This window comes from Ahaetulla prasina, chromosome 1 (assembly GCF_028640845.1).
Source record: "Ahaetulla prasina isolate Xishuangbanna chromosome 1, ASM2864084v1, whole genome shotgun sequence".
Taxonomy (NCBI): Eukaryota; Metazoa; Chordata; class Lepidosauria; order Squamata; family Colubridae; genus Ahaetulla; species Ahaetulla prasina.
Window position 1 is genome coordinate 107,706,254 of NC_080539.1, and position 24,547 is coordinate 107,730,800.

At 41.4% G+C, this 24,547-nt stretch overlaps 1 protein-coding gene across 6 annotated transcripts in view; it reads right to left on the reverse strand.

Moving 5' to 3' along the window:
• Positions 1-24,547, reverse strand: part of LAMA2 (laminin subunit alpha 2) — a 515,150-nt gene that overhangs the window by 345,093 nt on the left and 145,510 nt on the right. For all 6 annotated transcript variants that reach the window (XM_058172079.1, XM_058172060.1, XM_058172053.1 and 3 more), the window contains exon 4: positions 15,517-15,759. In XM_058172079.1, the coding sequence (XP_058028062.1) occupies positions 15,517-15,759 (243 nt within the window). The remainder of the gene's footprint in view (positions 1-15,516; positions 15,760-24,547) is intronic.

Sequence of the window (24,547 nt, forward strand, 5' to 3'; positions counted from 1 at the left end):
CAATTTTAAATAGCCTTCACGAGGCCCATCCAGGCATCGTACGCATGAAGGCCTTGGCCCGCAGCTATGTGTGGTGGCCCAAATTGGACCGCGACATAGAGCTGTGGGTTGGACGATGCCAGCGTTGCCAAGCCTCCAGACCAGCGCCGGCAGCCGCACCTGTCAGGGACTGGGAAGTTCCCAGGTCGCCTTGGGCCCGAATCCACTTGGATTTCGCGGGACCTTACCAGGGCCAATCCTTTTTAGTGATCGTCGATGCCTACTCCCGCTGGGTGGAGTTGGCACGAATGCAGTCCACCACAGCGGAGGCGACCATTAGGGTTTTAGAACGGCTTTTTGCAACCCATGGGCTACCCGACATCGTAGTGTCGGACAACGGGCCCCAGTTTACGGCAGCGCCCTTTCAGACCTTCCTTGCCAAGCATGGCATTCGCCATGCCCCTACGGCACCTTTCCACCCGGCCGCTAACGGCCGGGCAGAACGGGCAGTAAGGTCGGCAAAAGAGGCGTTGGGCCGTTTTGGGCCCACGGATTGGCACGCTAAAATATGCCAGTACCTCCTGGCTCAGCACGCTTCCCCCTGCCCTGTTACGAACCTGAGCCCTTCCGAACTATTAATGGGGCGCCGGATCAGGACTAACCTGGACCGGCTTCACCCATCGTACTGCCCAGAGAGATGCCCTAGCGGGGAGAGCGGAACCAGGTCCTTTGCAGTGGGGGATTTGATTTTTGCCCAAAATTACGGATCAAACCCCAAGTGGTTGGCGGGCGCATCGTTAGTGTAACGGACCCTGCTCTTATAGGGTCCGATTGGAAGACGGTCGAGAATGGAGGCGGCACATAAACCAAATCCGCGGCCCCCCACGCCCCAGGAGGCAAACCAGCAACGTCAAGACTTATCAGCGCCCCCTATTCCAGACCAACAACTACAAGGCCCATCAACGGCCCCCATGGTACGACAACAACTACATAGTCCACCAGTGCCCCCCATGGCAACCCAACAACAACCTGGGCAGCACCATGCAGCTAACGGAGACTGTATGCAAGTTCCCGGTCCACCCCGTCCAGAGCCCGACTTCAGTCTGGCTCCTGCTGTCCTCCAAGCTGTTCCGAAGGGACTCCAACCCTCAAAACCCGGAGCGGTCTCGACGGGGGACTTACCTGAGACCAATGGGTCCAAGCGGTCGACCGGTCCGGAGTCGGCGGCGAGGGCAGCGTCCCAGGCCAGGCCCGGCAGAGCCTCGGCACCTCCTCCTCTGCTGGGAGCCGCCCAGGCCAGACCCGACAGAGCTTCGGCACCTCCTCCTCCTCCTGTGCCGGGAGCCGCCCCTGTACTCAGAAGATCTGGGCGGAGTCGACGCCAGCCCGCGCATTTGTCTGACTACGCATGCGCTAACTGGGAAGGAAGGGGTGTAGAGTCCTCGGACTTACGACCCGGCTCGCGCCTTGCCAACAGCAGACGGCTGCTGATTGGCTAAGGCGCGAGCCGGCTAAAAGAGCGGGAAACCAGCAGGGCGGCGATTGGAGCCGCCTTCTGACAGCTGGCCCTTTAAAAGAAGAGCTGTCAGAGTCCTCCTCAGTTTTTGGGCTTTGTTCGCCCTCGTTATGATCGTTGTCCTAGCAGCGCCTGTTGCGCTGATTTAATAAAGCGTTTGTTCCTTCAGTTGCCGTCTCATCTATCATATACCTTACAGTATCTAGCAAAAACTATGGTAAGAATATATGGCAGCTGCATAAACTATTAATGGAGTTTGGAATTGTTAGTGTGTATGAGAGTTCATGACTGGGAAGACATGGTAACAAGGTCAGCCAATGAATAGGCATAGCAACTAAGTCAGCCAATGAGGACTGTTTGGACAGACATGGTAACAGGTCAGCTAATGAGGTCTGCTCTGCTGAATTGAAACTGAAACTGAAACTGGAAGGAGCCTGGGCGTGGCTCTGCAGTAAGCTCTGAGCGCTGTGCTGAAAACTAGTCTGCTGTACTCTGCTTGTGTTTTGCTTGTAACTGTTACCACATTGGAATAATCGGCTATTGGTATTGTACATTTATCTTCATGTGTTATTATGTATATAAAGAACTTAATGAATCCTGCTGCATCTGTCTACCTGTGTGCGCTTTCTGGATTTGATTTTTGCAACAAACTCTGACAGGGATAGACAATCAGGAATGTATCCTGCACAAAGTACATTGACACTGCATATCAATACGTAAGAGATGCCCAAGAAGAGGGAGTCACTGAAGGGAAATACTGCTATTAAGAGAGATGCTGGCTGATTGACTCATGAAGGCTTTGCTCTGAAATTGACCATCATTTGAGAACTGATGGGAATTTGGGATTGGTGCATGAGCCAACAAGAATATGTTTTGGAAATGTGACTTCAATGGTACTTGTGACTTCAGTGGTGATTACTTTTCAGCACTGTACAACCTACTTTGCACAAGGTTCAATGTGATGTAGGATTTGCTCTGCGTCTCCTCTTTTTTTAAAATAAATTCACTCTGCTTTCTCTTTGCTGCCTTTATTTTCTAGCTAGTCATGAATGGGAGTATTCCCTTTTTAACTCTCTTCCTGAAAGCATGTAGAGAATTACTTTCAGGTTCTTCTTGAAATAATCATTTTTTTCTGTTAAGTTACAAAACTGCTTTACTTTCTTGCTCAGGCTAGACTTGTCCCCTCAAGAATACTCAAACACACATAAATTTACTGCCTCAAATACCAAGCACTATATTTTGCACTCTGATTATAAACTGTAATGCAAACTGGTTTTAAATCACACACAGCAATAGTTTAATCAGTGGTGGTATTCAGCTGGTTCTCTCCAGTTCGGGTGAATCAGTAGCATCGGCTGCAGGAGGCTCCACCCACCCTCCCGGATGTCATCACATCCCGTTTTTGATGCTCTGCGCATGCACAGAAGACTCTGAGCATGCATGGAGGTGGTGCATGTGAGGGAAGCGAGCATGCGCCACAGTACTGAAGCATGTATACAGTACTGAAACAGCGACATCTACGCTGGCTTGGGCATGTCGTGAGAATGGCTGATGGTCAGATTTCGAAAGAAATCCTGTATGGAGAATTAGTGCAGGGAAAGTGCCTCAGAGGGAGACCACAGTTGTGATATAAGGATATCTACAAGAGGGACCTAAAGGCCCTGGGAACGGACATTAACAACTGAGAAACCTTGACCTCCCGATCGTTCAACTTGGAGGCTAAAGAAGCAGTATGGCCTTCTCCAATTCGAAGAGACATTTGTTCGGAATGTCAAAGGCAAAGAGGAAGTCCCAGAACCAGTGAAATCTGGGGGCTGGGCAGGGGACAGAATGTATCTGCCCTCAGTGTGGAAGGGATTGTCACTCTCAAATTGGCCTTTTTAGTCACACTAGATGCTGTTTTAGGATCTCTTTCCAGAGCACGATATCATAGTCTTTTGAGACTGAAGGATGCCAATGAATGAGCAAAGCTAAGCGAATACCACCCCTGAGTTTAATATATCTATAGTAAGCCATATTTACAGGCAAAAAGTTATGCTGGCAACATGTGTCATGTCACAATTTAATACTTACACCAAACATCTGACATAAGTACATGCACTGTGTTATTTATCTCAGGATATGAATCATGTGTCATCACTTGCACACACACTCTGTGGACACCTGTGAATATTAAGTAATACTAAGTTTACATTAATTTATGAAGTAGAAACTAATTCTGTGAATCTGAACAGATGAAAAACTCATACAATGCAGAAGGCTCCTGGTCTAAGCTCACTTTGTAAATGCTACAGGCGTTTCATTTCTAAGATGTATTCATAAAAATATGTATGGCTATGAGAAACTATAACTATTTGGGTTATAGGCAGAGGTGGTATTCAGCCAACCGGTTCAGGCAAACTGGTAGCAAAATTTGTAGATGGGCCCACCCACCTGTCCCATCTCTATGCCATCCTATTTAGGCACATTGTTGAGGCCAGGCGCATGCATAGAAAGCGCACGCATGAGTAAAGCATATGCATGGAAGGCCATATGCATGTGCAGATGTTTGCAAACTGGTAGAGAAAGTAAATGAATATCATCCCTTGTTATAGGATGCTCTCATAAGAAATAACACAGTAGAAAAATCCTGGTTCTCATGGTGGTCCATCAGAAGAAATAAGTAAGACTAAAGCCATCGTCTCTGAAGCCCAACAACTGCACACTGCTATCATGGCGTAAAGAAACTGGAATAAATGAAGTATTGCAAATGTGAGATTATATGTTTTAGAAAACATTATCCACAGCTTTCTGCCTTTTTCTACATGGCAAGTGCTGTTCATGGCAATATTATACGAAGACTGAAACCTTTTCACCCTTCCATGGTGCCAAATTGTTCAGAACAAATTGTTCCGTGTGTGCTTAGTAAGTGGTTACATTTCATATCATTTGAACCATATTATCCTAAGCCGCCCTATGAATCACGTTATTAATCATTGCTCTATTTTCCACTAATGACATTAATTGTTATACACCTTCTGTAATAGAAAGCCAAAATGGAAGGGAAAGCAGCAGAAAGCGCTTCAGGTTTCCCCAAGAGGTAGCAGCAAATCTGTTTCCATCTTCTTTTTCAGCAATAATTGTTTCCAGATATTTATTTCCATGCATAATATACAAGTGCAGTTGCTCAATCTTGTTGTCTTTTCTCTTTTTTTCCAAGCTGAAAGGCTTTTTGGAAAGTTGATTTTGTACATTAAGAATCTCAATTACCGCCTCTTTCACTTTAAAATTCTCTTTTAAAAGTTATATGCAAAAAGGAAGATTGAGCTTCTGATTTTCAAAAGCAAAGCAAGAGAACGTACTATGCCCCTTTCTGCTTATTTTCTTTCCTCTACCTCTACCAAACTCACATGTGGAAAACATATTCTGGATAAATTTTTATGGGTCCAAGTGGAAAAATAAAAATGTTCCACTCCTTTTTCTACCATTCAGTTGCTCAAAATGAGGAGCAGGAGAATATCTAGAGCCTCCACTAGCTAAGCCACTATTGTCATTCCACTATCAATCAATCAGTCAATCAGAATAGAGCTGGAAGGGACCTTGGAGGTCCTCTAGTCCAACCCCCTGCTCAAGCAGGAGACCCTATACCATTTCATACAAGTGACTGTCCAGTCTCTTCTTAAAACCTCCAGGAACTTCTAACCACCAGTACAATTTGAAGCTAGAGGTCTCACCAGCAAAGCCAGAAACAGAGATTAGCAGTCCTGCTTGAAAACTAACACTGGGGATTAGAGGCCAAACCTCGGTCAACATCCAAGCCATCTACTGTATAAGTCTTTGGCTTCCATATAGGAGTTGTAAACATCTGGACTAAAATTCAATGGAGCAAAGATATACAAAAGCCATTTTTGCTACTATCAAGTGATTATCTTTGTTTTTTCAGTGAAGATTCAGTGGAATGCACTACCTGACTCTGTGGTCTCTTCCCAAAATCCCCAAAGCTTTAACCAAAGACTATCTACTATTGACCTCACCCCATTCCTAAGAGGTCTGTAAGGGGCGTGCATAAGAGCACCAGCGTGCCTACCGTTCCTGTCCTAAAGCTCCCTTTGATTGTATGCAATTCATATAGTTATTTCATGCTTATGCTTATATATATGCTTATATGTTGTATAGTTATTTCTTGCTTATGCTTATATATACTGTTGTGACAAAATAAATAAACAAAATAAATAAAGATTCGTGTCACAACAGAGTCCAATTTTGATTAAGGTTCTGAGCATCAGATTCAGGAGATCAGATATCTCCAGTCAGTCAAACAAGACTTGGAATTAAGCAGTCAGGATAAAAAAGAGGATTTTATCATAGAGGATTGTATCCTAAACCCCATTTGGGGCAGTCCAAATGACAAAACCAAGTTACTTAGGAGCATAAGTATTGGAAAGACATAATTTCCAGCTATCTACTGCTCTTTCATCTCTCTGACAATCCCCTTTGACAGTGATCAATCATCACCTTTTACAGCTTATTCCTGCTACTATTTATTTTCAGGCATATAAGACTTGAATTAACCATACATAAATTCAACCAATGGAAGCTTGATGAGACTCTTTTATTTCTATTCTGATACCTGCAGTCTTGAAAAATTGATTAATGCTCTAACTGATATATTTAACTAAATTTTCCTTTAGCAAACCTGGGAGATCAGGGATTAGTGAATAGAGATCTGTAAAGAAAAAGCAACATCTCATTTTGGATTGTGCCAGACTTCTCATCCGACATTTATTATTATAGTGATACTCAGTAGAAAGAAATTGACATTGTATTCGCTATTTCAAGAAAGAAAGCCATGACATTTAAAGCTGAGGGGAGGGAAAATCATTGATTAGAATTGAAGCATTAAGCTGGGAATTTTCAGACACCAGTTAAATGTTGAATATTTCTAGAATTTTAGACCACCCAACAATCAAAGTTCTCTGGAATTTAGGCATTTACGTTTGAAGGAACTTTATTTGCCAAATTCATCAAATCTTACCCGACAGAAAATGTCACAGCAATTTTTCCAGCCATGCTGGGATGAATATATTTCAGTAAATATTCGTAGATATTTTAACCATTTGACCTTAAGATACTGACAAGCTGAAACTCCCAGTGTGAAAGGATTAAGTCAAGCTTTGGGAAAGGATTGGATTTACAGTTCATTTGTAAGTCCCTGTCTCCTTTTCTCCATGCCTTGCTCTGTTGGCCAAACTTGCCTTGAATGACTATTCAAGCAACAGGGCATGAAGGACATTTAACCGGGAGGCATCAAAAAGTCCCGGTGTTCAGAACTCCTAACATTATTGACCTACATTAGTGTAATTTAGGAACCAGTTACAGATAAAAAATGAGTTTTAAAAGACATTCCAGACTTCATTATTTTTAAAGAAACTTAAAATGGATCCAGATGTTTGCAGATGATATATGGGAATTGAAGGCTACAATACAACTAAAGCGTAAAAATCTTCTATCTGAAGACTGTACTATTTTTAATTGAGAAGAACATTTGCTGTCACACTGCCACATGTTTCCTGTATAATTTTTTTAAATCTCCTGGAACAATGTATGAATAATTAAATTTGTCCTAATCTCTAAATGTGTACCCTTAAGCATCTATTAAATGAGCCAAATTAAAGACCAGCACACTTGTTAAGTCAGTATTATAGGAATCAGAAATTATTTTCTAGACTTTAGAGTTATATTTCTATTTTACTAGAAAGGAGACAAGAGTAAGAATTTGGAGAAAGCCACTGAAAGTCTACCAGATTATCCATCAAAAATAAAAGATGCAGATGTTATATAATTAAGACTATAATCTGTAACACATAAACTCACAAAATGTCAGAGAATTCAATATTTTTTAGCCTAGTTGTCTTACTCCTAGGCTTCTGTTAATAGGCTCTGCTTCCGACTTTATTTTATTTATTTATTTTATTTGTTTCAATTTCTATACTGCCCTTCTCCCAAAGGACTCAGGGCGGTTTACAGCCAATTTAAAACAACATGAATATACACAAAAATTAAAACATAATTAAAAACTAATTTTGAAATTTGGCCCGGCCCAACAAATTAAAACAATCCTAAAAAATTTCATAAAACCCCCACTAAAATTTCATTAGGCTAGCCCCGCACGATGGAATAAAAAAGTCTTAAGTTTGCGTTTAAAGGTCCGGAGGTCGGGGAGTTGACGCAGCCCCGGAGACAGCTCATTCCAAAGGGCAGGAGCCCCCACAGAGAAGGACCTCCCCCTGGGGGTCACCAGTTGACATTGTTTGACTGACGGCACCCTGAGGAGGCCCTCCCTATGGGAGTGCACAGGTCGACGGGAGGCAGTTGGCAGCAGTAGGCGGTCTCGTAAATAACCCGGACTTTCTTTGTCTCATTTGACTAAGTAAATAGTAATGTTATTCATTATACTAATACTCTTATGTCATTCGTCTTAATAATCATTGCAGCTGTTGGTGATAAAAAAAATTACTAACAAATAGCATTTTTTTAGTTCCTAGAACCTTTTGGTGAGAAATAATTTATAAAGGAAATGTTAATAATTTAACCTCTATGAAGTGCCATGGTAGAAAGATGAAGCCCATAGCATAATCTCTAATAGTTTTGAAATTATATGGTTTCATAGTATAGAATACAAAATGCCATGAGTACAGAGCAACCGGGTTTGGGCTGCCCTTCACAGTTACTCCATTGGGCACACAAATGCACAGTTGTGCATTCACCAATTGGACATATTCATATGATACACTCATATGTGGTTTAAGTTAAATCAGGTTAGAGATCTCTCCATGAATAGGACAACAAATGATCAAATAAATGGTTCTTTCTTTAGCTTCCTCATTTCCCCAACTTCTATGGAATCTTTTCTTCTTTTTTTTTCCAATTTTCCCTAAATATAGATACAAAATAATAGTTAAACATAAATAACATTCTGGTCACATTGGGGCCAGAAACACTGCACAGGGATTGGGAAGTTAATTTCTCTCTCGCCCAGTTTCACACGTATCTGACCTGACATTTGTGGCTAGTGAGACTATTGTTTAATGTAACACTCAAAGCAAAAATGTTGGAAGGACTTGTAACACAATTGCTATGCAAGGCAGGGAAATTAGGATGAACTGCTTTACCGATTTCTATTCCTTAAATTGGATCATTCATTTGCATAAATGTAATTACTTATAACAATTTTGAACAGAGTAGGCGGAGGATTCTTACAAAGCAGCTATATGCGAATAAGGAAATTAATTTCTCAATATATAGAATTAGGAAATAGAAAGAATAATAATAATAATAAATATCATTTCTCTCTCTCTTTGTCTCCTCTCTTTCTCTCATTCTCTGTCTCAAACAATTTGAAGGACATAAAATGACATATATATTAGTAAACAAAGATAATGTTTAATTCTTTTAATTTAATTTAAATTAATTTAATTTTAATTTAATTTTAATTTAATTTAGTTTAATGCTCCAATCTTGATTGCAGAAAATTATTATTATTATTATTATTATTTAATAATAATTAGGGACTTCTACGGACTAGGACCCATACGGCTGACTATTTAATGTCGGGTCTTGGCGATCTATTGATACGACTGGAACATCTCCGACAGCTAAGGATGGACATTCTCCTGCGGTTATACTGACTATTTCTCCATGAGATACTCGTCTGCCGAACTATTACAACTGCGAGGTTCCCCCGCCTCGCAGGAATGGCCCTCCAAGTTATCGAGGGCTTACCTTAACGAAGGGTCTTGGGACCCAGAGAGGTGGCATGCGGCCAAGAAGAATTTGTGGGGTTTTTTAAATAGATTTTTAAATAAGGGTTTTTTAAGGGGGGGAGGGATTAATATATCATTACATACTCATACTTATATATATGCTTATATATTGTATAGTTATTTCATGCTTATGCTTATATATACTGTGTGGGAAAAAAATAAAATAAAATAAAACACTGATTTCATCCATCCAAAAAAAAAAAAAAAGAATGCTCAAGAAATGGGAGAGAATATAAAAATGTATAATTTGTATTTAAGATCTGGCCATCTTTTCAGAATGGAAGTTGGAAACTGTTTAGATATCTTGGCATATGTCTTTTGATTATGAAATGGAACAATTTACATATTTGGGTATGTAAAAATGAAAAAAAGTGGCAGTGATAAACGTACACACATACACTTACCCACTCATGTTTGACCAATCTCCAAAACACAATATCCTTGCCTGACTTTTTCTGTTTTATATCTAAAAGCTTCCTCTCCCACCCCCATTGTTCTTGTTGCTCTCTTGTTCTTACAAAGAATCAATATTGCATTAATATTCCACCTGCCTCCAGGGAGATATACTTCCTCTATTCTTCTGGGAGAACCATGCTGATTTTGATTAAAATAAATAAAAAGATGCTTCATGATGCCCCACCACCAGGAGCCATAGTGGTGCAGTGGTTAGAATGCAGTACTGCAGAATTCAATCCTGACCAGCTCAAGGTTGACTCAGCTTTCTATCCTTCCAAGGTTGATATAATAAGGACCCAGATTGTTGGGAGCAATATGCTGACATTTGTAAACTGCCTAGAAATTGCTGTAATGCACTATGGGGCTAGATATAAGTCTAAGCGCTATTGCTATTTAAAATACATGCAGATTATTTTAAGTATGAGCTGTGGTGGCACAGTGGGTTAGAATGCAGTATTGCAGGCTAACTTGCTACTCACTGCCAGGTGTTCGATTCTGAGTGGCTCAGCCTTCCATCCTTCTGAGGTTGGTAAAATGAGGACCCTGACTGGGGCAATATGCTGACTTTGTAAACCTAGCTGTAGTGAAGTACACATTGTGAAGCTGTATATAAGTCTAAGTGCTATTGCTACTGCTTTTGCTAAATTACCACAGAAGACAATGTATAATTATTGGGATCAGAACATTATTTTCCTACATCACAGTAGTCATTGTTACAAAGCTGGCCTTAAAATTAGGAATCTGCTGCCTTTGGTAGAAACTTTCTGGTATGAAAAACTGTGGCGTCTTTGTGTTTACCAGTTTATTATTATAGGATTACATTCAGACACAGCTCTACCTAGAGCAAACCAAATTAAATCAATAAATTATTACCCAAGACTTAAGTTATTACCTATTACTTTCAATGAGTCTTCTCTAAGTATTAAATACCTAGAATGGGTGATATACCACAAGCCTGATATTGTTTTTAAAAAGGACAAGCACAGATTTTCTAGCCATTTTAATTACTAAAACTTTAAGAGAAATGAAGAGAAACAAATATATTTTCCTCAGGGTAAAAAACATTTACCTAGAGTTAAAACTCTGTAACACTTTTTATATCATCATTTTGTTGGTTTGAGTTAGTGGTAATTAAACGTTAGTGATTTCTTTGGTTTTATACTAAATCTAGCTGTAAACCATAGGAACTCCATTTAAAAATAGACTTTTATAAAGAAATAAATTAAATGCAAATAACGATGGTAACAGTAGAAATGAAATGAAGGAAAAACCCCTGTGATGTTTATTAATTTCTACTTTTTGGCTTAATGAAAATCACAGGAATTAGAAGCAACGAAGCCCAACTTACAATACTTTTGAGAACTTTTCATTTTTATTAAACTATCCCCCCCCTCAAAAAAAAGCTATCTGAGAGAAGTTACACATCGGTGACCAGCAGGGAAAAATTTAGAACTTGAGTGCTAGAATATACTATACTCCTGTTGTTATTTATAGCACTATTCTGATAATAACCTGCTTCTATAAAGTAAATACATACATTTAAGGGGCACAAGATGATAGGGGTTAGCCTCAAATTCAAGAATTTGGCCCTATTGTTTCAGACATTACTTCTTTCAATTCAATACTGAACATGAAATGCATTTTTTACTTGCACAGCATAAACCTGGGTGGATAGACAACACTACAACTGTTTGTGGGGAAGGACCTCTATGGGATTGTATCCCAGCATAATCAGAAACCACAACCAGGCAGGATACATGCACAGGAAGATTTGGCAATAAAATACTTGCAACAAGGGTGAAAAGCTACCAGTTTGGACTGGTTCTCCCTAACCGGTAGTAAAAAAATGCTACCAGTTCGGATGAACTAGTATTTCCGACAATCAGCTGGGTCACGCGATTTATATTCTGCTTCCTAGCGAATCTAAATTGCACAGCACAGCTATTCCCCCCTCCCATTGTTCTACTTTCCTTAGAAAAGGCTTCTTAAGTCTCCTTTTTCAATGGCACGTGGTAGTGCCTTTGGTGCGCATGTGCGGCCAAAGCACTCATTTGGCGCGCACCGTGCATGCATGTGCGCAGCGAACTAGTAGCAGACTTCGGAACATTTCACCCCTGACTTGCACCTGTTTACATATATGGTTCAGGCAATTCTATTGTTGCACATTTTTTAAAATAGAGGTAATAACTGCAGGAGAGCCAGGTAGATGTAGTGGTTAAGGCAACAGGCTTGAAACTGGGAGACCATGAGTTCTCGTCCCACCCTAGGCACAAAACTAGCTGGGTGGCTACTCTCTCTCAGCCTTAGAAAGGAGGCAATGGCAAACCACTTCCAAAATCTTACCAAGAAAACTGCGAAGACTTGCCAAGACTGACTCAGAGGTGCAAGAAAAAAAAATTGCAGGCTCATTAGAACTGATAGTGCATATACTTTTTAACATTAATATATCTTTATAAAATCTAGTAATGAACCTAAAACCCATACCCATACTGAAATTGCTTGGTAAAAACAAAAGCTAAGAAATATGATCTAGTCTTTCCATTCTTATAAATCAAAAGATTTTGCTAATTGCTAACTTCAAATCTATATTTGTACTGTCCTTTTTTTTTTCAGTTAGTCACTGATAATTCTTTCAGGAAAAAAAGGTAACAGATTATTTTTTGTTAAAAACTTTGCTATATTAATAGGACAAAAAATAAAAAATGAAATAACATAGCCCCAAGCATTGAGGGAGACTCTCCCATATCAGCAGAATAACTGAAAGGGGAAAAGCCATGAGTAGATTATTATGAGGTCAAAATGAAGAACAATTCATTGTTGTGCCCCTAGCACCAACGTAACTTTAAATAAGGCCTGGAATGTGTTGTTTCATGGTTCTCAGCAGAAGCAAGAAAATTGCTATCTCCACACTAATAGCCATCTTTTCCTCATCACTGTCAAAGGTTAATGGATTGCTTGTGAGTATAACGGTACCCAGTCAACGAATATCATCTCCAGACAGGTGGCAAAATCAGCTAGATTGTCCACTGTCATGCCCACTTAAAAACTCATCAAGGGGGCTGAGGTGAAGAGAAACCGGAAAATTGTCACTTTGAACAAAATACCATGTCCCCACCATGTACAGCAAAATATCAACAGATTCCTAATACTCACAACAACTGTAATAGATATTTAAGCTTGGGATTTAAACTGAAATGCCTAATATCAGACTGCATGCCAACAACTTGAGATGGCCAGAAAAAACACTCTGTAAAGTAAAGAAAGGGAAGGAATGCATTTGGTAAAGAGTAACATTCAAATGAGAATAACAAATAAATTTGAGTGATGTACGGTGACAAACTTCACAGATGTAATTCACAGTTTTAAACTGTAGTGCTATGTCTCATTACTCTGGCCAAATGAATCAGAGTTAATGCTTGCCACATAAAAAAAAAATCTAAACAACTAATTCATGCAACTACAACATTTCTAATATTTTAGATTGCATTACATATTGAAACATTGGTTGGGAGAACTAAAATTGTGTAGGCATATGATTATATTGATGTAGGGAATACACGAACTCACAAGTAATTATGAAGAAACCTAGAACATGCATTTGAAAAGAAATATTTATAACACTAAAAGATGATCTATAGGTATATTATGGAAAACTGCTGAAAATTAAGGCAGTATCTTTGGAAAAACAATGACTAATAAAAAGAAATGAATAATCAACCAGCAGAGCTACACTATAACAGAATTATTATTTTTGTAAGACAATAAATATTAGCCTTGGTTAGTGTTTTTAACATTTCATTAAATAGAAGAAATATTGTATTTTTAAAGATTTTCTGCAATATTATTGAATGAATATATTTTATTTTAAATTCTTCTTTTTAAAAAGTTTCAGCACACGTCAAAGGTGGTTTTCTCTCTAGATACAATTCAGAATTCAATGCATGTTCCATCTATTCTGTTATCTTCAAACTTTGAAGCACACATACTTTGACCTACAGACGTCAGAAATGCTACCAATCTTAATATAACTAGTGGCAAATTAAGATTCTTGTAACATTGAATTAATAATGCAATGTAACCATTTCATATGCAGTAAAACCGTTTCTAATTCATTTTGTTTTTCTTACATCATTGTCAGGGATCTTTAGAATTTTTTTCACATTTTTCTATGCTATTTTTAGCATAGAAATTTTTAGTGTTACAAAATGGTAGAGAAAGCAAGAATAACATCAATTTTCCTTTGAAAAATATTAAGACATTATTTCTTTACTATGAAGCTAGATTACAATGATTGGCAAAAATGCAAATGTAGAGCAGTAATCTACCTTTCTACTGTATCTACTGCCGGCCTCTATCTTCCAGCGTCCGGTGCGTTCCCACAGAGAGGGACTCCTCAGGGTGCCGTCAGCCAAACAGTGTCGACTGGCGGCCCTCAGGGGGAGGGCCTTCTCTGTGGGGCTCCTACCCTGTGGAACGAACTTCCCCTCGGGCTTCAACAACTACCTGACCTTAGGACCTTTCGCCGCGAACTTAAAACCTATTTATTTCATATGGCTGGACTGGCCTGATTTTAATTTTAAATTTTAATTGAATTGTTGATGGGTTTTAAATTTTGTAATTTTATGGGGTGTAATGTCATTTTAAATTTTCCGGCATAGTTGAATCAGTTTTTTAAGGGTTGTTTTAATTATTGAGTATGTTTGTTTGTATTTTATTTGCCTGTTCACCGCCCTGAGTCCTTCAGGAGAAGGGCGGTATACAAATTAAAACATTATTATTATTATTATTATTATTATTATTATTATTATTATTATTATTATTATTATTATTATTATTATTATCTCTCCATCATTAATCCGCCACTTACACACATCTTCTTTAATCTGAAACTCTTCAGGAATTTCTCTAATATCAGATCCATAGGAAGGCTAAAACTACTTTTATTGAAATTATCTATAATGGCAGAATCCATTATCCAGAATCATGCTAACTTGACTGTGCTGTACTTCTTCCAATTTCTTATATTTCCATGAATTAAACAGAAGTCTGCTTGAGGTGCTTCCCAAATGTCAGTTCTTGATCCTGGACTTAAAAATAACATTTCAGCCCATATTGCCTAGATAATGGCTCCTGCATATTTTCATCAAGGTCATCTTCTGTACACTCTATAGTCAGGGATGTCAAACTGGCGGCTCGTGTGTCACACACAGGCCACGCCCACCCCAGCTCTGTGAAGGAGGAAAACATCACAAAACGTCCTGTGACGGCAATGTGACACTGCAAGTTTGACACACCCATGCTTTATATTCTCTATACAGGAGGAACATTTGAATTTCCATTTCACATTGGGAGAACACGGTGTAATGTATTTCTGAATTTCAACAGCTTTACTCACTGCACAAATACCCTTTCTTTTGATCTAAACTGAACTTTAAAGATGTCTATAAGCAGCTAGTCTTGGAGACCATCTCTGTAGGATGCTGGAGTGTCCCAAAAGGATCCTTAGTTTCCCTGTTCTTAACCATATCTAGGTGTGTCTGTTCATAATTCTATGTTATTCGAAACATCTCTCAAGTATTTGTGTGTGTGTGGGGGGGAAATCTAACTTTTCCTCTCAAATCCCATAAGGCATATTATACGAATATTTGAAAATGTTTTATCTGATGAACTTTATGCATATACATGAATTGATGAGGTCATATACATATTCAACAGGGCAGCTGATTGCTACTTTAGTAATAGCGGTGATATTTCTCATCTTACCTCTCCATTTTCTAGAGGATGGATTTTGGAATAATACGAAGTACATATAACTTCATCATCTTTTGCATAAGAAGGAGGCCCAGTGCGAGGGGTGATGTTGTAACGAGTCAGACATTCCGTGTCTGTGATAGCATGGTACTGCCAAGGTTCATAATTGTTACCATCTAATGAACGCTCCAAAATCCAGTTTCCAGGCCGTGGTGCATTAGCTGCTTTTACAATGACATAAGCAATCTGGAATACCTGAAAGAATAAAAAAAAAGAAGCCATCAGAATAATCTACATTACGTCCCTTTAGCCGTTTCATTGGCTTCCCAGGCTGATTCCACAACAATCAAGATCTGATTCTATTATATGATTTGGCTTTAAATAGCCTAAAAAGCACATAGCCTGTGTAAAGCAGAATGTCATTCACGGAAACTGATGCTAAAAAACATTATGTGGAAAATCCTGTTCTGCTAGGGAACCATTGGTCAGACCCAGTTCTAGGTAAACTAGTTAACACAAAGTATAAATGAAAAAGTTTTGGCTGACTAAAATCCATCCCTGTAACTAAAGATATTATCTGAGTACTGTCAGCGTTAAGGGTTTGGAACATGAAAATGGCAATTAAGTCCAATGCCATAACCATTAAATGTAATAGAGAGTATGAAAGGGGCATTATTGTAGTAATTGTTAAATAAACAGAATGGCTTGTGATACTGATAATACGCAGGGCTGTTGGCCGTATTGCTCATTATCATCCCATCAATATTACCATAAGTGAAAAGTAAATTCATTGTGTTTAATGTACAGGGATTCTATCGATGTCTTCATGCAGCATCAAAACTAAGATACTGCAGACATTTGAATGAGGAAGAAAGAGAGACTTCTACTAGTGTTATACTACATTCTAAGCCAGAGATGGTTAACATTTTTGCCACCGTGTGCCAGGAGTGGGAGGGAGGAAGGGGAAGAAGGGGGTGTCACGTGCATGCGTGCCCACAGCCATAATTTTATATGCCCCACCCCCATGCATGCCTGTGTGACCCTTCCACTCCCCCCCTGCTCTTGGCACGCAATGGCATTGTGGGCCCGGTAGGCCCATTTTTCTCTCACCCCAGGCTCCAGAGCCTTTCTAAGAGCTTGGGGAGGGCAAAAACAGCCTTCCCCAACCCCCCCCCCCGGAGGCCCTCCGGAGGCGGGAAATGGCCCATTTGCCAACTTCTGGTGGGACCAGAAGGCCCGTTTTTTGCTCCAGAGCCTTTCTAGGAGCTTGGGGAGGGCAAAAATCGCCTCCCCCCACTGGAGGCCCTCCGGAAGCCAGAAAAAGCCTGTTTGCCAACTTCTAGTGGGCCCAGATGGTCCATAAAATCAGCTGGCAGCATGCACATGCAATCCGGAGCTGAGTTTGCTTGCCCACCGATATGTCTAGGTGTGCCACCTGTGGCACATATGCCATAGATTCGCCATCACAGCTCTAAGCCATACAAAAAAATCCCAATAGGTCTCATTTAACTCACAGGATTTACCACTTAGTTTCATCCCTGCAAAATGTAGATAATTCAGATGTTAACTTATACTCAACAAGCTTTCTGCACATTTTGAAATGTAGAATAATATATATTTTTTCTATTCATTCATCCTGAGCATTTTATCCCTAGCGTTTTTCCCACAGGTGCATGACCTGCAGATGAGTTCTGCCTGAAGTATAAGACTCCTATTTTCATATACTGCATGGGGATTAGGAACATTTAATCAATATTTATTATGATTTTTTATTTCAGTTGGTTTTCCAATTAATTTACAAAGGATTTATTTTCAACTAACCTACAGTATTTACTGACTTAGGGTGACACACAATGTTATATTAGCATAAACTGTGAATGTGTGAATATGCTAGCCTTCTTTATAAATCAAACCTCATTATAAGACAGGAAAATGAGAGTATTATTTTCAGTAAAATAATAAAGTTAAAAGGATTTCACACAATTATAAGCATATTTATGTAATATATTTTTGTAAGAAAGCCAGTTCGGTGTACTGCTGAAGGCTTCAGGCTAGACACTAGACCAAGAGTTACAATCCCACTCAAGCTGGGTGACTTTGGGCCAGTCATTTTGTCTCAGCCCTGGGGAGGAGGTAATGGCATACTTCTAAAAAACCTTTTCCATTAAAACTGTAGGGGCTTGTCCAGATAGTTGCAAGGAAATAAGGCAGCTTCCCCCACACCAGTGGTGGGCTTCAAAAATTTTTGCTACCAGTTTGGTGGGTGTGGCTAGGGGGAGAGCATGTGACTGAGTGGGTGTGGCCAGTTTGACATCACTCAATCCCACGCCCACTCAGTCACATGACCACCCCACCTAGCCATGCCCACAGAAAAAAATAGGAATTTTTTTTAAAATTTCTACCTATTTACTTATTTTCTGCCCAGGCCTGGCATAATCTATCAAAGACTTCCTCCTCCATGCCAGCTCACCCTCTCTTCGCCAGTTGGCCATTTCCCCTCATTCAGCAGCCCTGGCCCTAGCCCCGCTTCCTCCCCCATCACCGCCTACCTTCGAGCTGCTTACCTTCCTCCTGTGGCAGCTGGTCCAGAGTCCGGAAGGTAAGCTGACCTCTGGTAGTTTTTAGTAGCCTTCAGCCAGCCACCACTGCCAGGAAGTGGCTGGCAAAGAGGCGGTGGCTGGGAGGTTTCTCGCAGTCGCATCAAAAAAGCAAAAGCCTCCCAGACACCACCTCTTTGAGAGCTGTTTTGCAGGTGAGGCAGCTTGCTGCAGGCTGCCAAAACTAACGGTGGTGATGGCAGCGGCTTTTTTGGCCGGAAGTGGCCAAAAAAGCCGCTGCCATCACCACCATATTCTTTGTGCAAGCGCATCCCATTGGATTTGCAATGCAATGGGATGTGCGTGCGCAAATAACATGGCGGCGATGAACATGGCAGGCGGGGCGAGTGGGGACCAGTTCAGGGGTGTGTGGCCAGCCGGCCATTGCTACTGGTTTGGCAACCTTGGCCAAATTTCCGCAAATGGTTCGCATGAACCAATGCGAACCGGCTGAATACCACCTCTGCCCCACACCCGAATCTATTATAAGTATGATACATATATGTATATAGTCAGTGGTGAGAACATTGTGGGTGTTTGAAAAGTAAAATATCCTTCAAACTGAATTTTCTTTCTGATTATTTCATTTTCGTTTGTTTCATTCATTTTTGTTTAATCCACTTTTTTTTTTGCCACAATATTTATTTTTATTATTTAAATTTATATACCGCCCTATCTCCCAAAGGACTCAGGGCGGTTCACAGGCATATAAAACATCAATATACAAAATTAAAATAATCTTTAAAAAACTTATTCCAATGCCCTATTATTAAAAATAAAAATATAAATATTAAAATCAATTTAAAACCCCTGTAAATTTAAAATCTAAGCCAGTCCTGCACTGATGAATAAGTGTGTCTTGAGCTCGCGACGGAAGGTTCGAAGGTCCGGAAGTTGACGGAGTCCTGGGGGGAGCTCGTTCCAGAGGGCGGGAGCCCCCACAGAGAAGGCCCTTCCTGGGCGTCGCCAGGCGACACTGCCTAGCTGACGGCACCTGAGAGTCCCTCTCTGTGAGAGCGCACGGGTCGGTGAGAGGTATCTGGTCGCAGTAGGCGGTCCCGTGAATAACCCGGCCCTATGCCATGGGCGCTTTAAAGGTGGTCACCAAAACCTTGAAGCGCACCGGAAGGCCACAGGTAGCCAGTGCAGCCTGCGCAGGATGGGTGTTATCACGGGAGCCACGAGGGCTCCATCTATCACCAGCGCAGCCGCATTCTGGACTAACTGTAGCCTCCGGATGCCCTTCAAGGAAGCCCCATGTAGAGAGCATTGCAGTAATCCAGGCGAGGCGTCACGAGGCGTGGTGACCGTGCATAGGGCCTCCCGGTCCAGAAAGGCGCAACTGGCGCACCAGGCGAACCTGGTAGAACGCTCTCCTGGAGTCGGCCGTCAAATGATCTTCTAGAGACAGCCGTTCATCCAGGAGGACGCCTAAGTTGCGCACCCTCTCCATCGGGGCCAGTGACTCGCCACCGATGGTCAGCCGCGGATTTAGCTGACTGTACCGGGATGCCGGCATCCACAGCCACTCTGTCTTGCAGGGATTGAGCTTGGGCCTGGTTCTCCCCATCCAGACCCGTCGGCCTCCAGACACGGGACAGCACTTGATAACCGTTGGGGTGGTCCGGTGTGGAAAAGTACAGCTGGGTGTCATCCGCATACAGCTGGTACTTCACACCAAACCCACTGAGGATCCCACCCAGCGGCTTCATGTAGATGTTAAACAGAAGGGGCAAGAGAATCGACCCCTGCGGCACCCCACAAGTGAGGCGCCTCGGGGCCGACCTCTGCCCCCCTGTCAACACCGACTGCAACCGGTCGGAGAGATAGGAGGAGAACCACCGATAAACGGTGCCTCCACTCCCAATCCCTCCAACCGCGCAGCAGGATACCATGGTCGATGGTATCGAAAGCCGCTGAGAGGTCTAATAGGACCAGGGCAGAGGAACAACCCCTATCCTGGCCTCCAGAGATCATCCACCAACGCGACCAAAGCCGTCTCCGTGCTGTAGCCGGGTCGGAAACCGGACTGGAGCAGGTCTAGATAGACAGTTTCATCCAGGTGCAAGGAAACTGATATGCCACCATACTCTCTACAACCTTCGCGAGCGGGTTGGAGACCGGACGATAATTACCTAAAACAGCGGGTCAGGAAGGCTTCTTGAGGAGGGCCTCACCACCGCCTCTTTCAAGGCGGCCGGAAAGACACCCTCCACCAAAGAAGCGCTCGTAATCGCCTGGAGCCAGCCTCGTGTAACCTCCTGCGTGGCCAGCACCAACCAGGAGGGGCACGGGTCCAGTAAACATGTGGTGGCATTCAGCCTCCCCAACAACCTGTCCATGTCCTCGGGAGCGACAGGGTCAAACTCATCCCATACAATGTCACCAAGACCACCCTCAGCCGTCTCACCCGTATCACCGCAATCTTGGTCCAAACCATCCCGAAGCTGAACGATTTTATCGTATAGATAACCGTTAAACTCCTCAGCACGTCCCTGCAACGGGTCATCCCGCTCCCCCTGATGTAGGAGGGAGCGGGTCACCCGAAACAGGGCGGCTGGGCGGTTATCTGCCGATGCAATGAGGGAGGAGGCGTAGGTACGCCCGGCTTCCCTCATTGCCACTAGGTAAGCCCTAGTATAGGACTTCACTAGTGTCCGATCAGCTTCTGAACGGCTAGACCTCCAGGAACTCTCTAGGCGTCTTCTCCGGCGCTTCATCCCTCTCAGCTCCTCGGAGAACCAAGGAGCTGGTTGGGACCTGCGCCGGGTCAGAGGCCGCAAAGGCACGACCCGGTCTAAGGCCCCCGCCGCGGCCCGTTCCCAGGCCGCAACAAGTTCCTCCGCCGAGCCGTGAGCCAGACCCTCAGGAAATGGCCCAAGCTCCGTCCGGAACCCCTCCGGGTCCATCAGGCGCCTGGGACGGAACCAACGTGTCGGCTCCGTCTCCCTGCGGTGGTGAATGGCGGTCAGAAAGTCCAGACGAAGAAGAGAGTGATCTGACCATGACAAAGGTTCAGTGACTATTTCCTTTAAGTCCAGATCTCTCTGGACTTTGCCACTGTCTTCTTTGGAAATATTATTTTAATACCCAGCCTAGTCTAAAGTCCTAATTTCCACAAATGGTCTCCTATCAAAATACTAATCAGGTTCATAAATAACTTTTGAGCCCAAGTGGACCAAGCGCTCCCTTTTAGTAAGACTCATTCTCAAATATTTCTGACCATTTTGCATGTACAGTTCCCAAATCCATTCATAATATGAAGTCTATTCTGATATATACTAAAACATCCCAGTTTAGATCTCTTCTCCAATTTACAGATATCAATGGATATCTTTTTTCGAACACTAGAAATTACCTTAAAATGCACTATATAATACAAATTCCCTTTATTTTCTACTAAGGAAGAAAATCCCTAAATTTCTCTGTATCAATCTACTATTCTGAAGATAGATAATGAAGTAATAATGGGATGATATAATTTTCAATTGTGAAGTTTAACAAACACAAGATGCCAACAAAGATTGTTAAATGTTTAGTTATGGACTTATAATAAGAAATATAAAGAAAGACATTTTCTTTCTCTCCCTCAGAAACCAGAAGAAAATATTTCATTAGTATGGTAAAAGCTTGTTTTTTTTTCCAATGGAACATTGCCAATTAACACCAACTAACATTCTGCAATTTGCTAATTACTGAATGGAACAGATGAAATAATTAAAGGTGTTTAATTTTTTCATGGTGCCTTGGCAGCATTTTCGAATGGCACTAAAGTGAGGAAAGTAGAAAAATGGACATTTCACACTATTATGCTGCTACTGTGACTAAATACTTCTGGGATTTCCCAACAGAGATTTATGACAACTACGTCAAAGGGAATCTGGTTGCAACTGCTCTTTGGGTATCTGTTCCAGGCCAACAGCTTCATTTATCACAAAAGTGAGAACTATAATGCTAAAATTACACAAAACTGCGTTATGGAATATTTTCTTTACTCAGGAATTTGAATTGTGATTTGTAGACATTGAGCAACCAAAAATGAAGCTGTCTTGTCTGTTCGATATTATCTTTTTCCTTCCGTTAGTGTATGGCTTGCTAGAAAGAATATTTGACAGTCATTCCAACAGCTCTGGGCTGAGCATATGAAAATAAATAAATCCTCCCAAGCTTGGCCTGATGACTTGGAACCATAACCTTCATTCTTCTTGACCACTGACCAAGTTGACTGAAATTTATACAATGTAGTAGCAACAACATCTTTATAGGATGTCCATGTAAGGTTCAGATTAGGAAGAAATTATATAAGCAAAAATGAAATAGATTAAAATCCTACATTGTTAAAGGTTCCCTATTCCCAACAATAATCATTTTAATGTTTATATTATATTCACAAGTAGGGCATAAACAGCTGTTACCTACTGTCTGCCATCAAAAAAGTTCTACCTTATTACTTATGTCTGACAGCAACTGATAGATATTCATGAATTTGTTTGACTCTTTAAAAAACATCTGGAAAGGAAGGAGATGGCAAAGTGACATTTGAAATGCATGAACATTTTCTCAACCTGAAAGCATCACAGTTTATTTATTTATTTATTTTATTTATTTATTTATTTATTTATTATTTAAATTTATATACCGCCCTATCTCCCAAAGGACTCAGGGCGGTTCACAGTATGCTCATTCATAAATATTTTTTCTATTCCAAGTAACTTGTAACACATTGGATAGCATTTACAAATTATATTAACCATTGATTTTGATTTAACACTGTAAATCAACCTCAACACAGAAGTTTGTAAATCAAGTATGAAACCATCAAGAAACCACCAAGAGAAGATAAGAAGAAGAGAAAGGAATAGAAGAAAGGGAAAAAGAGAGGAAGAAAGGGAGGGAAATAAAGAGTAGGGAGATGTTTGGAAGGGAGGAAGAAAGAAGGATGACGATAAAGGAAGTAGAGTAGAAGTAGACGAGTAGAAGTAGAAGTAGGAGAGGAGGAAAGGACAGAAAAAGGAAGGGAAGTGAAAGAGAGGAGGAGAAGAAAGATAGTTGAAAAATAAGAGAGATGAAATGGTAGAAAGGCAACCCTGAACATGCTTAAATTTAAAAGTTAAAAGAGAATATATATGATTAACAATAGATAAGACAAGATAACTAATTGAAATAATGTTAAGAAATTAGGATTTGAGGATGGATAATAATATTGTTTATATAATAAGTGTAGAAGTATTAAGATAAGATAAAAAAGTAGGAAAAAAGAATATTTTGGCAGAAATTGTAACTATGTAAAATGTATTTGGACATGACAAGTTGTATAAGACATGATATGGTCAATACTCTGTTCATAAAATATGTGCGTGAAAGAACAAAACAATAAAACTTGATTTAAAAAAAAATAAACCACCAAGTGTGGATGAAACCAACTGTGGCTTCATCCACAAAACTTTAAATATCTAGTCTTAGTGTCAATTCATACCAAAACTTCCTACAGGTAAAACAAGCTATTTAGAAAATAAAGAATTGCTATATAGTGAGGCTAACTTTAAGGTTTATCAGTGCTGTGATAGTATATAATTGTTAAAAAGCCAGACATCTTTGACTAACAACTATTCATTTGGAATCATTTGAAGTTACAACAGAGAAGAGAAGAAAGAGGGAGGGGGAAAAAACAGCTGGAGTATCTTTATTTGGTGTGCTCCAATCCAGTATTTTTCATCTTTGGCAACTTTAAGATGTATGGACTTCAACTTTCTTCTGCGCATGCGCGTTATGGCGGCGTTTTGAATCTCATGGAGGCGGCGGTCGGGAAGTCCTTGGGCCGCGATGCCGTTCAGCCGCTTGCCTAGCTGCCTGCGCTCTGGTCCCGCATTTACGATCATCTCGGCCGCCGAGAGTGAGGGCCTGGGGCCTCATTGAGCTCTCGGCTGCCGAGTACGGAACCGGAGAGGTTTTGGAGCAGCGAATGGCGGCGGCCATGTTGGGGGGGGTTTGGAGAGACGCCCGGCATGATTCAGCTGATTTTCCGGCCGTTCGGGCCGTGGAAGGAAATCAACGAAGGAGCATTCCGAACATCGACGGAGGGCATGGAAGGTGGTATGCTGGATACCGGGTGTTTCGGATTGCTGCTAATTGTGCTTGCTGGGACGGAATTTGGAGGGGTAAGAACTTGGAGGGGCAGGAACATCGCCCCCCCCTCCCTCCCTCCCTCCCTGCTTGGACTGGAACATCGCGTCTCCCCCATTGCTGACTTTTGCCTCGGCTTGTCAAAATGGGGGGTAGGAACATCGCCCCCTCCCTGCATAGACTGGAACATCGCGTTTCCCCCACGGAGGTTTGATCTGTCGGCCTAGTGGGGGAGACAGGGACGGCATGAGAGCACCGGCGGAGTCGTTTTCAATTAAGGACGCATAACCGGGAATGCGAGGGAGACCTTTTCAGCTTGTGGT